Source organism: Nerophis lumbriciformis, linkage group LG13 (genome assembly GCF_033978685.3).
Source record: "Nerophis lumbriciformis linkage group LG13, RoL_Nlum_v2.1, whole genome shotgun sequence".
In the NCBI taxonomy this organism is placed as follows: Eukaryota; Metazoa; Chordata; class Actinopteri; order Syngnathiformes; family Syngnathidae; genus Nerophis; species Nerophis lumbriciformis.
In genome coordinates this window covers 14,741,633-14,760,491 of record NC_084560.2, presented here as the reverse complement: position 1 = coordinate 14,760,491, position 18,859 = coordinate 14,741,633, and the positions used below count along the sequence as shown (strand labels likewise).

The 18,859-nt window shown below is 38.6% G+C and overlaps 1 protein-coding gene across 6 annotated transcripts in view; it reads right to left on the bottom strand.

Annotated features, from left to right (window-relative positions):
• The window catches only part of myo3b (myosin IIIB), a 304,160-nt gene that overhangs the window by 165,527 nt on the left and 119,774 nt on the right, over positions 1 to 18,859 (bottom strand). For 5 of the 6 annotated variants that reach the window (XR_009816499.2, XM_061971641.2, XM_061971640.2 and 2 more), the window contains 2 exons: positions 3,087 to 3,166; positions 448 to 468 (listed from right to left, as the gene is read on the bottom strand). Coding sequence is in view for 5 of the 6 variants with exons in the window: in XM_061971641.2 (XP_061827625.1) it covers positions 448 to 468; positions 3,087 to 3,166 (101 nt within the window). In the remaining variant the exon portion in view is untranslated. The remainder of the gene's footprint in view (positions 1 to 447; positions 469 to 3,086; positions 3,167 to 18,859) is intronic. The other variant, XM_061971644.2, reaches the window with a different exon arrangement.

The window sequence follows — 18,859 nt, the reverse complement described above, 5'->3', positions numbered from 1 at the left end:
ATTTGTTGCCGTCATCATTAAACAAACAGGTTACTCATCAGTTACTCAGTACTTGAGTAGTTTTTTCACAACATACTTTTTACTTTTACTCAAGTAAATATTTGGGTGCCTACTCCTCACTTTTACTTGAGTAATAAATCTCTAAAGTAACAGTACTCTTACTTGAGTACAATTTCTGGCTACTCTACCCACCTCTGCTCTTCAGCAAGTAAAGTATATCTTCTCAAGAGACAACACTATAAAAGTGAAACTAGGATCTGCTTTAGGGTAGTCAGTGTACAGCTTGTACAGCAGTATAGGTTTAGCCTGTGGAAGATCAAAAGCCTTTGCATGGTACTGTAGTTATCCCATACGGTACACACTCCATAGCAAAAACTCAAGACAGGTTCCAAACTGAACTGTACCAGTTGGTGGAAATGTGGCTATAACCTCAGAGCAGAGCCTTACCTTTAAGAGGTATTTGGGAGACTTTGAGCACAGCAACATGTAGGTGAGAAACATGGAAATAAAGAGAAAGAGAAGTAGTACAGTGTATAAACAAATAGTACAAACAAAAGAGATGAAGTGAACTTTTTCCAGAGTGGACAGGAAGTGTGCTGATTGTAAATGAAACGAACAATTTGATTAACTGAATTGACAAATAAAACTGGTTTTAATAGGTACATTAATAACTGTCTCATTATTACCTTACTATCCTGGTATTATCCAGCATTACCAATATCAATTCTTCTTATAGATCTTCTGATCATTTTACAAAGCTTCTAAATTATAAAACGTTTGTCCATAGAACAGAACACATTTAATTGTATTGTATATGGTTCTGGATGAATAAATGATTCTAAATAATGTCCAAAGGGATGTGGAAAAGGCAGGTAGTTGAGTTAAACTGTTGGTCATTGAGGTTTATCAGCTTTTGCAGGGGAAAATGTTGGTTTCTCTATTTATGACCTAAGTAACACAGCTGGGTGTCTATTATAAAAGCACAATAACAAACTACAGTACCCTGAACTATGGAGCCTTTTCTCAGAAATGCACTGTAGTTACGAGAAAACATACTTTACAGGTTCTCTTTGATGAATAATAGCCCTGGTACTGTATGTTATAGCAGAACAATGCCTTAAAACATGTACAGTATCACTCCCAATAAAAGTGTACAAGTATTCAATTAAAAAGTAGTCTTGTGCTTGACTTTGAATATTATTTTTACCTAAATTACCGAAGAGAACATACCGTAATAATTTGAAATGGTTTTTTTTGGTCAATTGAAACTTTAAACCTAAAGCGGAACTACATTTTTTTTTTAGGTTCATAAACATTATGAGAGACATGACAATGAATGTTTCTGGGGGTTTTTTTGCATTCTAAATATTAAATAAACGTGATCCAAAGTCCGCCTACAATGGAGCCTATAGGAGCCGCTCTATTCTGCCTATAAAGCCCTTAAGTAACACCCAAACACCTCCATTAAGGTTTTATATACATGCTGAAGTATACAGTACCATATTTTGGAGTATAAGTCGCTCCGGAGTATAAATCGCACCGGCCAAAAATGCATAATAAAGAAGGAAAAAAACATATATAAGTCGCACTGGAGTATAAGTCGCATTTGATAAAACCCAACACCAAGAATAGACATTTGAAAGGCAATTTAAAATAAATAAAGAATAGTGAACAACAGGCTGAATAAGTGTACGTTATATGACGCATAAATAACCAACTAAGAACGTGCCCGGTATGTTAACGTAACATATTATGGTAAGAGTCATTCAAATAACTATAACATATAGAACATGCTATACGTTTACCAAACAATCTGTCACTCCTAATCGCTACATCCCATGAAATCTTATACGTCTAGTCTCTTACGTGAATGAGCTAAATAATATTATTTGATATTTTACGGTAATGTGTTAATAATTTCACACATAAGTCGCTCCTGAGTATAAGTCGCACCCCCAGCCAAACTATGAAAAAAATTGCGACTAATAGTCCGCAAAATACGGTATATGTAATGTAGTAACATTTATAATAACATGTAATATTTAAATATTTTGCTCATTTTACGCATACGCGATACATTCATTTCAAAATGTAATTTCATCACATTTGCTTTTTTTTCCAACATCTATGATTTCTGCTCACTGCAGACTTTATGAGAACCAACAAACATAATAAAGCATCACTTACTGTACAAGGTCTGCTGTTATTAGGATGCCGACTGTTAGGATGTTCATACAGTATATCAGCATTTAGATTAAGAATGACTCAACGTAATTTTGTGTCGTTCTCGCCATTCCCGGGTCTAAATTGGCTGTCAAAGTGTACCACCTTGTCGGAATACATCCTGGTCCTTCTACTATCCAGGTGAGAGGCATGATTTATGATCTAAAATAAAGTTTGACGAGCAAGGAAAGGAGGAAGCAGCTGATCAGTCGATCATGTCGACATTGGTACACAAGCTGGTGATCACTATAAATAGTTTGTCTGCGTTAGCGCTTATAATAATATCACTAATACTTGGTTAATATTCAAGTCACGAAATGTAAATGGATTATTGTTGCCGCATTTTGGATGTTTTTTTATTGGCTTTTATGGGCGGAATAGAGGACCTCCCATTGGCTCTGTTGTAAGCGGACTTTTATTTACGTTAATTTACGAATTAGAATGCTTTTTTTTTTAAATACATCTGTCGTCATTTATGTGTTTGTGAGAAAGAGTGTTTTCCAAAGAATACAACTGAGAAATTAGGTTAATTGTATGAGAACATAATATAAGTTTAATGTATGCTCAGGAGGACTGATTGAGGCATGTTGACTCTAACATTTTGGGAACCAAAGTTACCGTAAGTGGCCATAAACATCAAAATGTTGCAAAAACTACTTTTATGACACTGACACCAAATGCCAGATGGCGATGCTGCATCACCACAAGCAAGAGAACAAACATAACAGGGTAGTCTATTAATGTTGGCTACGCTTCACAGCACAGTTTTTTTTATTGGCCTGCGTATGGCTGCAATGCCTGTGAGCAACTCATTAAAAGCATAATGCTCTCATATGCGACAAGTTGGCCGTCAGGAGTCTCACCTTGCTGCGTCCTGAACTGAGCTGCGGCGGCAGAGATCGAGATGCGGCGTTCACCCGGGCTCGGGCCGTGGCTAGATTTCCTTTCCAAAACAAAACACATACAGTATTTATGAAAATAGGATCACCATGTAAACGACGTTTGGCTGAGAAGAGGGTAGTATCATGGCAATAAGGGAGAGAAACATGTCCTTTTTTTAGAAAGTTGTAGCAAAGGTTGCAATATTTTTAGGCTTACTTTTTTTCAATAAGATTGAATCAAATTGCGATATTATGAATTTACAAACCCCGTTTCCATATGAGTTGGGAAATTGTGTTAGATGTAAATATAAACGGAACACAATGATTTGCAAATCATTTTCAACCCATATTCAGTTGAATATGCTACAAAGACAACATATTTGATGTTCAAACTGATAAACTTTTTTTGTTGTTGCAAATAATCATTAACTTTGGAATTTGATGCCAGCAACACGTGACAAAGACGTTGGGAAAGGTGGCAATAAATACTGATAAAGTTGAGGAATGCTCATCAAACACTTATTTGGAACATCCCACAGGTGAACAGGCAAATTGGGAACAGGTGGGTACCATGATTGGGCATAAAAGTAGATTCCATGAAATGCTCAGTCATTCACAAACAAGGATGGGGCGAGGGTCACCACTTTGTCAACAAATGCGTGAGCAAATTGTTGAACAGTTTAAGAAAAAACTTTCTCAACCAGCTTTTGCAAGAAATTTAGGGATTTCACCATCTACGCTCCGTAATATCATCAAGGGTTCAGAGAATCTGGAGAAATCACTGCACGTAAGCAGCTAAGCCCGTGACCTTCGATCCCTCAGGCTGTACTGCATCAACAAGCGACATCAGTGTGTAAAGGATATCACCACATGGGCTCAGGAACACTTCAGAAACCCACTTTCAGTAACTACAGTTGGTCGCTACATCTGTAAGTGCAAGTTAAAATTCTCCTATGCAAGGCGAAAACCGTTTATCAACAACACTCAGAAACGCCGTCAGCTTCGCTGGGCCTGAGCTAATCTAAGATGGACTGATACAAAGTGGAAAAGTGTTCTGTGGTTTGACGAGTCCACATTTCAAATTGTTTTTGGAAACTGTGGACGTCGTGTCCTCCGGACCAAAGAGGAAAAGAACCATCCGGATTGTTATAGGCGCAAAATTGAAAAGCCAGCATCTGTGATGGTATGGGGGTGTATTAGTGCCCAAGACATGGGTAACTTACACATCTGTGAAGGCGCCATTAATGCTGAAAGGTACATACAGGTTTTGGAGCAACATATGTTGCCATCCAAGCAACGTTATCATGGACGCCCCTGCTTATTTCAGCAAGACAATGCCAAGCCACGTGTTACATCAACGTGGCTTCATAGTGAAAGAGTGCGGGTACTAGACTGGCCTGCCTGTAGTCCAGACCTGTCTCCCGTTGAAAATGTGTGGCGCATTATGAAGCCTGAAATACCACAACGGAGACCCCTTTTTTTGTGAAAGACTGAGCATTTTTTGGGAAGCTGTTTTCATACCCAATCATGGCAGCCACCTGTTCCCAAATAGCCTGCACACATGTGGGATGTTCCAAATAAGTGTTTGATGAGCATTCCTCAACTTTATCAGTATTTATTGTCACCTTTCCCAACTTCTTTGTCACGTGTTGCTGGCATCAAATTCTAAAGTTAATGATTATTTGCAAAAATTAAAATGTTTATCAGTTTGAACATCAAATATGTTGTCTTTGTAGCATATTCAATGGGTTGAAAATGATTTGCAAATCATTGTATTCCGTTTATATATACATCTAACACAATTTCCCAACTCATATGGAAACGGGGTTTGTATATATATATACTGTATATATGTATATATATGTATTTATGGAGTATATTGTGAATAAATTGAAAACAGGAAGTGAACTAAATTGTTAGCAAGTGCTATGTCATGGAAAAGGTAGGATTAAATAAGCTCTGCTTCTTCCTACTCCTTTTCGAACATGTTCAAAAGAGAAACTGGAAATTGTGATGTATCATGTTGTAATTCTATGCATGTTCGAAATAAAGTCCAACTCAAGCACAGGTGTAGGTAATTTTGTGAGAAACCATTCCAAAGTTGAATGCATCTGCGTGCACACAACAGAGAATATTATGAATACCGAATCTTCATGACACTCTCAAAGTTTCTGCACATGTCCAAATGTTTTCTCTGGCTATATCTTCACAAGTTAAACTGTGATTAATAGCAGTGAAAACAGCCTTTGAAGCAGGATTGTGGCATCAAAGTCCTAATCCATGGGTGGCAGGATTTTTATAATGAGTGGGAAGTATCTTAACACATTTCAAAGGGTTTAGCCCATGAATAAACAATAGCTGCACAGATGTGCCATGCACACCTTCTCAACAAAAAAAAAAACAACGTTACAAACACACTCAGATTCTTGGAGCAGGCAGGTCTGGTAAGGAGGAAAACATTTGTACGTTTTGTGACAGGACAACAATTGAACAAACACACAGAAATAACTTTTTTGTCATTTGATTTCAAGTCTACGTTTTGACAAATGAGCATTTAAAAGGTGGATTAGCACCTGCTCGCCTCTCTCAAAGAGTGTTACTTACGAATGCTGATAAAACAGATTGAATCAAATTAGAATGAATCTTTTTGGAGAAGGGACCTTTCCAATAGTGAAAGACATCCAGTGTAGACATACACAATCACACAGCAACATGGTACATGTGAGCACTTCAAAAAGGGGCTTAAACATTCTTTTAAGCCTCGCTGCTTAGACTTTGACATTTAACCTATAATTACTTACTTATAAAACTTTTATATTTATGCCATTCTAAATTATACGTTTTGTAGCTGTGTCAATTGTGCACTTAGAAACAGGTTCTGCAAAATATAAGATAATAAGACTAGATTTTAGGGTACAATATCCTAAAAACTAGTGAAATCAGCTAGTACTGCTTGTACTTGATAAGACACTCTAAATTAAGATTTGTTTATCTGGAAGTTAGCAGGACTTTTTTTTTTTTAATTTAATATTTGTGTGAGTTTTAAAGGAACAAATTTACATAGACTTGACCAAAAACAAAAACAAATATCCATTCTAGAAAGAAAGAAAAAAAGTAAAATAAATACACTTAACCTATAAACGAATAAACAATAAACACAATATATACAAAAAACATAATAATAATAATCATTAATAAACATAAGAAACATACATATTTTCCAGTAGGTTAATTATTACCTCAAAAGATGTTTCTTTACCAACGATAAGTATCATGAATGTTTTTCTAAATAAATTATCCACTTCAAAGATCTTTTCTTGAACAGGTCTTCCCTCAGATTTACAAACCCTGTTTCCATATGAGTTGGGAAATTGTGTTAGATGTAAATATAAACAAAATACAATGATTTACAAATCATTTTCAACCCATATTCAGTTGAATATGCTACAAAGACAACATATTTGATGTTCAAACTGATAAACTTTTTTTTTTGCAAATAATCATTAACATTAGAATTTGATGCCAGCAACACGTGACAAAGAAGTTGGGAAAGGTGGCAATAAATACTGATAAAGTTGAGGAATGCTCATCAAACACTTATTTGGAACATCCCACAAGTGTGCAGGCTAATTGGGAACAGGTGGGTGCCATGATTGGGTATAAAAACAGCTTGCCAAAAAATGCTCAGTCTTTCACAAGAAAGGATGGGGCGAGGTACACCCCTTTGTCCACAAATGCGTGAGCAAATAGTCAAACAGTTTAAGAACAACGTTTCTCAAAGTGCAATTGCTAGAAATTTAGGGATTTCAACATCTACGGTCCATAATATCATCAAAAGGTTCAGAGAATCTGGAGAAATCACTCCACGTAAGCGGCATGCCCGGAAACCAACATTGAATGACCGTGACCTTCAATCCCTCAGACGGCACTGTATCAAAAACCGACATCAATCTCTAAAGGATATCACCACATGGGCTCAGGAACACTTCAGAAAACCACTGTCACTAAATACAGTTTGTCGCTACATCTCTAAGTGCAAGTTAAAGCTCTACTATGCAAAGCGAAAGCCATTTATCAACAACACCCAGAAACGCCGCCGGCTTGGCTGGGCCCGAGATCATCTAAGATGGATTAATGCAAAGTGGAAAAGTGTTCTGTGGTCTGACGAGTCCACATTTCAAATTGTTTTTGGAAATATTCGAAATCGTGTCATCCGGACCAAAGGGGAAGCGAACCATCCAGATTGTTATCGACACAAAGTTCAAAAGCCAGCATCTGTGATGGTATGGGGGTGCATTAGTGCCCAAGGCATGGGAAACTTACACATCTGTGAAGGCACCATTAATGCTGCTAGGTACATACAGGTTTTGGAACAACATATGCTGCCATCGAAGCGCCGTCTTTTTCATGGACGCCCCTGCTTATTTCAGCAAGACAATGCCAAGCCACATTCAGCAGGTGTTACAACAGCGTGGCTTTGTAAAAAAAAGAGTGCGGGTACTTTCCTGGCCCGCCTGCAGTCCAGACCTGTCTCCCATTGAAAATGTGTGGCGCATTATGAAGCGTAAAATACGACAGCGGAGACCCCGGACTGTTGAACGACTGAAGCTCTACATAAAACAAGAATGGGAAAGAATTCCACTTTGAAACCTTCTACAATTTTCCTCAGTTCCCAATTGTTTATTGAGTGTTGTTAAAAGAAAAGGTGATGTAACACAGTGGTGAAAACGCCCTTTCCCAACTACTTTGGCACGTGTTGCAGCCATGAAATTCTAAGTTAATGATTATTTGCAAAAAATTTTTTTTTTTTATCAGTTTGAACATCAAATATCTTGTCTTTGTAGTGCATTCAATTGAATATGGGTTGAAAAGGATTTGCAAATCATTGTATTCCGTTTATATTTACATCTAACACAATTTCATAAAACGTAGCTACATAACATGTAGATACATACATGTAGATACATACATACATGTAGATACATACATACATGTAGATACATACATGTAGATACATAAAATGTAGCTACATAACATGTAGATACACACATGTAGATACATAACATGTAGATACATAAAATGTAGATACATACATGTAGATACATACATGTAGATACATGACATGTAGATACATACATGTAGATACATGACATGTAGATACATGACATGTAGATACATAACATTTAGTTACATAACATGTAGATACATAACATGTAGATACATACCTGTACATACATACATGTAGATACATACATACATGTAAATACATAACATGTAGATACATTACATGTAGATACATACATGTAGATACATACATGTAGATACATAAAATGTAGCTACATAACATGTAGATGCATAAAATGTAGATACATACATGTAGATACATACATGTAGATACATACATACATGTAGATACATAACATGTAGATTTGTAACATGCAGATGCATAACATGTAGCTACATACATGTAGATACATAACATGTAGATACATGACATGTAGATACATGACATGTAGATACATGACATGTAGATACATGACATGTAGATACATGACATGTAGATACATACATGTAGATACATAAAAATGTAGCTACATAACATGTAGATACATACATGTAGACACATACATGACATGTAGATACATGACATGTAGATACATGCATGTAGATACATGACATGTTGATACATACATGTAGATACATAAAACGTAGCTACATACATAAATGTAAATACATAACATTTATATACATAACATGTAGATACATACATGTAGATACATAAAAGGCAGCTACATACACATGTAGATACATAGCATGTAGCTACATAACATGTAGATACATACATGTAGATACATACATACATGTAGATACATAACATGTAGATACATAACATGTAGATTTGTAACATGCAGATGCATAACATGTAGCTACATAATATGTAGCTACATACATGTAGATACATAACATGTAGAAACATACATGTAGATACATGACATGTAGATACATAACATGTAGAAACATACATGTAGATACATGACATGTAGATACATAACATGTAGAAACATACATGTAGATACATGACATGTAGATACATAACATATAGTTACATAACATGTAGATACATGATATGTAGATACAAAACATGTAGATACATGACATGTAGATACATGACATGTAGATACATAACATATAGTTACATAACATGTAGATACATGACATGTAGATACATAACATAGTTACATAACATGTAGATACATGACATGTAGATACATGACATGTAGATACATAACATGTAGATACATGACATGTAGATACATAACATATAGTTACATAACATGTAGATACATGACATGTAGATACATAACATGTAGAAACATAACATGTAGATACATACATACATGTAGATACATAACATGTAGATACATAACATGTAGATACATACATACAGGTAGATACGTAACATGTAGATACATAACATGTAGATACATAACATGTAGATACATACATACAGGTAGATACATAACATGTAGATACGTAGACGCGCTTGATGCCAAATATTAGCGGAGTTAGGACCGCCCATCTAACATCAACTAGTGGAAGTAAAAGGACTGAATTTGGTAACAAATTGCTTCAATTTGTGTTTAATGTAATCGTCTCTGTGAGTGTGCATCCATTGATCAGGATAGGGACATCTCTAGTTATAACGTTCTTCATGTTAATATGTTTTCACACTCATAAGACAACAAATGTGACCTAAAACATGGCCTGTACAGTTAATAAGGGTTTCATGTGTGTTCAAACCGGGATTTAACGACCAGACGACCCTTTTTGCAGAGAGATGAGTAGCGGTTAAAGTGTGTCGGATATATTAGCAACACCCGGGCAGGGAAGGCCCCGCTCCAATTAGCCCAGAGTAAAGCTGCTTGGATTAATTGGGAGAGGGTCTTGTGCAAATGAAGCGCACTCTCTCCTCTCCCCATTAGCGCTGCTGGGCCAGATCATCTGAGCACATTTGTCATGATGAATTAGCGGCGGCGGATGGAACACGCTCGCAGAGCGTCACTGCGCTTTCACGCCTCTCACTTCCACGACACCATCAAGGGGAGATGAAGGAGCTGCAAACTGTGACAGTTGTACCTAAGCCTTCGCCAATGGACACTCGCAGCGTTCTTGGTGTGCGCCTCCCCAGGTCACATTAATTCATCCTCGCTGGCGGGTTTCCTTTTCCCTTCTGACTACATGATTAGAGCGCGGGTTAATAGTCGGCATCCTCAAAGACGTCGTCCTCCCGAGACATAAAACCAAGGGAACACCTGTGATGTCCGGCCTGAACGAAGACCTCCTCATTTAGATGCGGACAGGAACTTTTCTAATGATGTGGATTATTATAATTCAAACATAGGCAAGCCCGAAAGAGGACAGATTGTCCTTTGACAGTACACACGAGAGAGAGAGAGGTTATTGCGCAATCTAAAAATGAAGATAAAGAAGATTAAAAAGCTAAAGATGAAAACGGGTGAGGGGAACTTGCGGTCAGGTCAGGTTACTAAAACCATGCTCCCAGCCCGGTTCAGCCCAGTATGGATTAATAAGTAAAGCCTGATCAGTCATTTGCGTTTCCACTGTTTGATATTTAGGAGCGATGTAGAGACCGTACATATGTAGTATATAACATCATACAGTAACAGCCAGCCTTTTTGCACCTTGCCAATAAAGATGTTTGATATTTAGGAAGGGATGGAGAGACCGTACATATGTAGTATATAACATCATACAGTAGCAACTAGCCTTTTTGCACCTTGCCAATAAAGATGTTTGATATTTAGGAAGGGATGGAGAGACCGTACATATGTAGTATATAACATCATACAGTAGCAGCCAGCCTTTTTGCACCTTGCCAATAAAGATGTTTGATATTTAGGAAGGGATGGAGAGACAGTACATATGTAGTATATACTGTGACATCGTACAGTAGCAGCTAGCCTTTTTGCACCTTGCCAATAAAGATGTTTGCTATTTAGGAAGGGATGGAGAGAAAGTACATATGTAGTATATAACATCGTACAGTAGCAGCCAGCCTTTTTGCACCTTGCCAATAAAGATGTTTGATATTTAGGAAGGGATGGAGAGACAGCATATATGTAGTGTATAACATCATACAGTAGCAGCCAGCCTTTTTGCACCTTGCCAATAAAGATGTTTGATATTTAGGAAGGGATGGAGAGACCGTACATATGTAGTATATACTGTAACATCATAAGTAGCAGCCATCCCTTTTGCACCTTGCCAATAAAGATGTTTGCTATTTAGGAAGGGATGGAGAGACAGTACATATGTAGTATATAACATCGTACAGTAGCAGCCAGCCTTTTTGCACCTTGCCAATAAAGATGTTTGATATTTAGGAAGGGATGAGAGACAGTACATATGTAGAATATAACATCCTACAGTAGCAGCCAGCCTTTTCTGCACCTTGCCAATAAAGATGTTTGATATTTAGGAAGGGATGGAGAGACAGTACATATGTAGTATATAACATCATACGGTAGCAGCCAGCCTTTTTGCACCTTGCCAATAAAGATGTTTGATATTTAGGAAGGGATGGAGAGACCGTACATATGTAGTATATAACATCAGATAGTAGCAGCCAGCCTTTTTGTACCTTGCCAATAAAGATGTTTGATATTTAGGAAGGGATGGAGAGACAGTACATATGTAGTATATAACATCATACAGTAGCAGCCAGCCTTTTTGCACCTTGCCAATAAAGATGTTTGATATTTAGGAAGGGATGGAGAGACCGTACATATGTAGTATATAACATCATACGGTAGCAGCCAGCCTTTTTGCACCTTGCCAATAAAGATGTTTGATATTTAGGAAGGGATGGAGAGACAGTACATATGTAGTATATAACATCGTACAGTAGCAGCCAGCCTTTTTGCACCTTACCAATAAGGATGTTTGATATTTAGGAAGGGATGGAGCGACCGTACATATGTAGTGTATAACATCATACAGTAGCAGGCAGCCTTTTTGCACCTTGCCAATAAAGATGTTTGATATTTAGGAACGGATGGAGAGACCGTACATATGTAGTATATAACATCATACAGTAGCAGCCAGCCTTTTTGCACCTTGCCAATGAAGATGTTTGATATTTAGGAGCGATGGAGAGACCGTACATATGTAGTATATAACATCATACAGTAGCAGCCAGCCTTTTTTGCACCTTGCCAATAAAGATGTTTGATATTTAGGAAGGGATGGAGAGACCGTACATATGTAGTATATAACATCATACAGTAGCAGCGAGCCTTTTTGCACCTTGCCAATAAAGATGTTTGATATTTAGGAAGGGATGAGAGACAGTACATATGTAGTATATAACATCATACCGTAGCAGCCAGCCTTTTTACAACTTGCCAATAAAGATGTTTGATATTTAGGAAGGGATGGAGAGACCGTACATATGTAGTATATAACATCGCACAGTCGCAGCGAGCCTTTTTGCACCTTGCCAATAAAGATGTTTGATATTTAGGAAGAGATGGAGAGACCGTACATATGTAGTATATAACATCATACAGTAGCAGCCAGCCTTTTTGCACCTTGCCAATAAAGATGCTGCGCTGTGTGCTGACATTATAAATAGGTGGTACAATTTGCATGAATAACTTTCCCTCTAGCGCCATATAATATTTTCAAATGCCCCTTTCTGCTGTCAAACTCCTACACTGTGAAAATTTTACAAGGATTTCACAGCATTTAAAAATATTTTTTCAATAAAAATTGACCGTAGCATTACAACAAATGGCTATACTATTTACAAGACCCTTATATTTCTCAGTGATCATTAGAAATTCATTGTTATTTAACAATAAATTACTGGGAATTCTACCGTGAAAGTAATGCAATTATTAGCCTGCAATTTGCTGTGAATTTAAAATGAAATGTTTTAAAAGTATACATTCTACTGTAGCACAGAAATATTTCTTTGTCAACCATCAGTGTGTTTCGCCTCAAGGTTGGCAACCTTTATTATCAAAAGAGCCATTTTCTCCCCCGCTTCCTCTACAGAAAAATAGTATAGAGTTACCAAGCACAACACAACTTATCCACTTAACTTTACATGATACAACACATAAGGGGCTGTCCACTCACAGCGGGAGGCAGTGTGCAGGTAAAAAGGTGTCTCATGCTTAAAACAAAAATAAACAAAAGGTGAGTGCCGCAAAGAAAAGGCATTGAAGCTTAGGGAAGGCAATGCAGAATGAAACTAAAACTGAACTGGCTACAAAGTAAACAAAAACAGAATGCTGGACGACAGCAAAGACTTACTGTGGAGCAAAGACGGCGACCGCAATGTACATCCGAACATGACATGACAATCAACAATGTCACCACAAAGAAGGAAAAAAACAACTGTAGTATTCTTGATTGCTAAAACAAAGTAGATGCGGGAAATATCACTCAAAGGAAGACATGAAACTGCTACAGGAAAATACCAGCAAAACAGGAAAAGCCACCAAAATAAGAGCGCAAGACAAGAAGTAAAACACTACACAAGAAAACAGCCAAAAAGTCTAAATAAGTCAGGATGTGATGTGACAGGTGGTGACAGTACACCTACTTTGAGACAAGAGCTATAGTGATGCGTGCTTGGTTATGCTTTAAAGTCATATCCAACAATTGCGACAACGACTTTTTACTGTCAACAGAGTTTCGTTTTTTAATGATTTCTGCTGGTGGTGTGCCTCTGCATTTTTTTAACACAAAAAATGTGCCTTGGCTCAAAAAAGGTTGAAAAATACTGGACTAGAGGACTGTACAAATCTCCACATTAACTCGAAACAATGCAAGGAAACTTGAACAATGCTGTGGCAGTGGTTTATATTTCATGATCTCTGATTTACTGATTTTGCTGTCAATCAAAAATAAATGTAGCCTCAGTCATATCATCCAATCATCATGCAGCGAGGCCAAGTCCACTTTCCATACACTTCCAGAGACGCTTGGTGTCAGATGGGGGCGGGACAAAGTTGAACATGTATCCAATGCAGTAGAAAAACCCACTCTAGGCTCCCCCATTGAAGTCAATGGGCGCTCGGCTTCAACACTTTTAATGCACTGTGACGCTGAATGAGAGGAAATGAGAAGAAACCTCTCATGGCATACATTTTGTTTCTGCAAATAACATTAAAAGTGACGAACATGTGGATGTTTGTGATCAGCGCAGGCATTGTATTTAAAAACTAAAACAACACAATAATGGACCACTGTATTTGTTTTGCTCCCCTGGTAGAGTGGACTACTACCATACTGTTATACTTCATCATAAAATATAATATTAGAGAACAGGTCAGGCTGGTATTACTGAACATCAATAATGTACAAACCCCGTTTCCATATGAGTTAGGAAATTGTGTTAGATGCAAATATAAACGGAATACAATGATTTGCAAATCATTTTCAACCCATATTCAGTTGAATATGCTACAAAGACAACATATTTGATGTTCAAACTGATGAACATTTTTTTTTTTGCAAATAATCATTAACTTTAGAATTTGCTGCCAGCAACACGTGACAAAGAAGTTGGGAAAGGTGGCAATAAATACTGATAAAGTTGAGGAATGCTCATCAAACACTTGTTTGGAACATCCCACAGGTGAACAGGCAAATTGGGAACAGGTGGGTGCCATGATTGGGTATAAAAGTAGATTCCATGAAATGTTCAGTCATTCACAAACAAGGATGGGGCGAGGGTCACCACTTTGTCAACGAATGCGTGAGCAAATTGTTAAACAGTTTAAGAAAAACCTTTCTCAACCAGCTATTGCAAGGAATTTAGGGATTTCACCATCTACGCTCCGTAATATCATCAAAGGGTTCAGAGAATCTGGAGAAATCACTGCACGTAAGCAGCTAAGCCCGTGACCTTCGATCCCTCAGGCTGTACTGCATCAATAAGCGACATCAGTGTGTAAAGGATATCACCACATGGGCTCAGGAACACTTCAGAAACCCACTGTCAGTAACTACAATTGGTCGCTACATCTGTAAGTGCAAGTTAAAACTCTCCTATGCAAGGCGAAAACCGTTTATCAACAACACCCAGAAACGCAGTCGGCTTCGCTGGGCCTGAGCTCATCTAAGATGGACTGATACAAAGTGGAAAAGTGTTCTGTGGTCTGACGAGTCCACATTTCAAATTGTTTTTGGAAACTGTGGACGTGGTGTCCTCCGGACCAAAGAGGAAAAGAACCATCCGGATTGTTGTAGGCGCAAAGTTGAAAAGCCAGCATCTGTGATGGTATGGGGGTGCATTAGTGCCCAAGACATGGGTAACTTACACATCTGTGAAGGCACCATTAATGCTGAAAGGTACATACAGGTTTTGGAACAACATATGTTGCCATCCAGGCAACGTTATCATGGATGCCCCTGCTTATTTCAGCAAGACAATGCCAAGCCACGTGTTACATCAACATGGCTTCATAGCAAAAGAGTGCGGGTACTAGACTGGCCTGCCTGTAGTCCAGTCCTGTCTCCCATTGAAAATGTGTGGTGCATTATGAAGCCTAAAATACCACAATGGAGACCCCCGACTGTTGAACAACTTAAGCTGTACATCAAGCAAGAATGGGAAAGAATTCCACCTGAGAAGCTTAAAAAAATGTGTCTCCTCAGTTCCCAAGCGTTTACTGAGTGTTGTTAAAAGGAAAGGCCATGTAACACAGTGGTGAACATGCCCTTTCCCAACTACTTTGGCACGTGTTGCAGCCATGAAATTCTAAGTTAATTGTTATTTGCAACAACAAAAAAATTTTTATGAGTTTGAACATCAAATCTGTTGTCTTTGTAGTTCATTTAACTGAATATGGGTTGAAAAGGATTTGCAAATCATTGTATTCCGTTTATATTTACATCTAACACAATTTCCCAACTCATATGGAAACGGGGTTTGTACTTCCAGGACAAACAGAGCAAGAAGAGTGGTGGAGAGAAAGGCGGTGATGCGGTGGGGGTTTGCAGGTCGGAAAAAAGCCATCTTTGGCATCTGTGCCTTCACTTTTAAAATTAAACCCAGCAAGAATCCCGAGGGGGAGAAAAAGAAAGCTCAAGCTGGCACTTGTATTGGTTTCTATTGACAAGAACAGTCAATGTGCCCGGGATTAAAAAGCAATCCCACGTTCAATGTGACACCTCCCTGCACGCTTTTATGAAAGTCAGTGTGCGCCTGGTACTTCAGAGGCAGGGGACACAGGGGGCTCGCTGTCACGAGGGGGAGCTGAGTGAGCAAGACGCTCGCTGCTCTCTTTTTTGAGCAAATGTGATCTCAGAACTCAACTCAGCAGCCAAGCAAATGAGATTAAAGCACCCGTAAAACACCCTCTACCCCCACTACGACCCGTGGCGCCGATGCCCTGCTCACCCGGCTCCGGAGGGTGTAGATTCAAATGGCATCCACCCCTGCCAGAGCACATCTATCATAAAAAAAGCATGGTGTACACTGTAAAAACTGAGATCTAAGTGTAGCAGGTATATAATATATATGTTATGCATTCCACCAAAATTCCCTCACGTTTTATTTAATTGCTCTATTGTATTCATTGTCACTTTTATTTTGTAATTTTTTTCAGCAAATAGTTCGTTTTGGGAGCATTTGTCATTTTATTTTGAAGTCCTACCTTCTTCCGGTAGTGACGTTGTCGTCCTCACTTGCTGTTGAGACATGCTGTGAGGAGGTGAGTGTTTTTCTCTGCTCTCGTGTTTTAAAGAGAATGTAACTGTGAAACGAGGTTATAAGTTACTCTTGTGCTGCTAATGTTGCTGACATGTTCATGTACACTTGTTTTGCTTAGAGTTTGAGTGTTTTAGCAAACGTTTTGCCAGTGTACTGTTCGGTAGCACTTCTCACTCACACACAGTGGCTGCGGCACTTCATTGAAGTTTTCCCTCCATTTTAGACTGGTGTGCTGCAGAGTCGTGTGTTAATGCTGCCGCATTATTTCCTGTGTATTTCATACAGGTATGTTTCTGTTGCTCCCAAAACTTTATTCTATTCTTCTGTACTGTTTTAATTCATTGTTTATTTTGCTATTGTATATAATATTTGACGGTGGTATATTAATTTTCAGTGTATTTGTAATTGTGATGTATAGGTTTTGTGACATTTGTGAATGTTTTATATAGCATTTCTGATCATTTAAACTCACTTGCTGTTGAGACATGCTGTGAGGAGACTGGTGTGCTGCAGAGTCGTGTGTTAATGCTGCCGCATTATTTCCTGTGTATTTCATACAGCAATAAATACGCCACCTGTTTCGGCTAAAGGCAACCACCGAGTCCCCTTGTCTTCTAAGCAACACCAGCAATACACAACGCAGACTCGAACCGGCTACATTGGTGCCGTGACCCGGATGACATCGTGGATCAACACCAGTTTGGTCACCGGAGGTTGTTGAACGTCAGAACAACAACAAATGAAGGTTTCTTTAAGGGGGTTACATTGAAGTGACTTTATCCCAGTAAAAAGGGGGATTTGGTATTTTTTTTCTTCATTTACCTAAAATGGAAAGTTAAAAAGGCATTTAAAAAAAAAAAAAAGTAAAGTGTCAAGTGAAAGATGAGAAAAAAAGCACTTTCCATTTGTTAATGTAAATCAATAGTAATATATTTTTAAAATTTTGGTTGACATCAACCAAACTATTTTGAAAGATGGAATCCAATGTTGTAAATGGGACAGCTGTTCGAACTGTTGATTCTGGTTTTGGTAGGGGGGCACAGCTGTTTAACACTCCAATTTCTGGTTTTGGGAGGGGGTCACATATGTTTAACTCTCCCGTTGCTGGTTTTGGGAGGGGGGCGCAGCTGTCTAATTCTCCAGTCACAAGTCCAGGTGTTGTGGGATCACCAGTGCTCAGCTCCACCCATTCAGTTAATGTCCCAGGCAATGTAGCTTCCCCAGCTTTCACTCCCACCTGTCTACCTGTTCACACACCCCTTACCCACAGACCGACTTTTTGTCTTTCAACCATCCCAGACAGGAGTGACCCAGCTTTGAGTGACCTCATCACACAAATCGCCCAGCAAGTAGGACAGTCTATATCAGCTCAGTTAAAGGGAGAGAGTCAGACAATTGAAGGCGATCAAGCACGAGTTCAGAACTCAGGTGCAGGCCAGTCAATAGTTGACTCCACGCTTAACCTGACTGGTGTGAAATTAGTCATGCAGTCCGATGTGAGGGAGCCTCCTGTGTACAGAGGGGATGGGTCCGACCAGCTCTCAGTACATGAATGGGAAGAGCTCATGGACACATACTTGAGAAAAAGGAACATACGTCTAGAAGAGCAGCATCAGGAGATGTTGTCTAGATTAATGGGGAAAGCTAAAGACATTGTAAAGATAACACTCCGTAGTAATCCATCACTGAGGCCTCATGAGAACCCAAAAGTTATTACTGACTTACTGAAACAGCATTTTAGTGGTGTGTCATGTTCCAGTATGCCTCTTGCAGACTTTTATAGCACTGTGCCTGTAACAGGAGAGAACCCAGTCGAATACTGGATCCGCCTTAACAAAGCTGTTGATGCAGCCGAGGAGGGCTTGAGCAGGCAGGGGCGGCATATTGATGATCCTGGTCGAGAGGTAACAATGATGTTTGTCAAATATTGTCCCGATCCCTCCCTTGCTGCAGTGCTGCGGTTCAAAGCACCAGAGAAATGGACCGCTGGTGAAATACAGGAGCA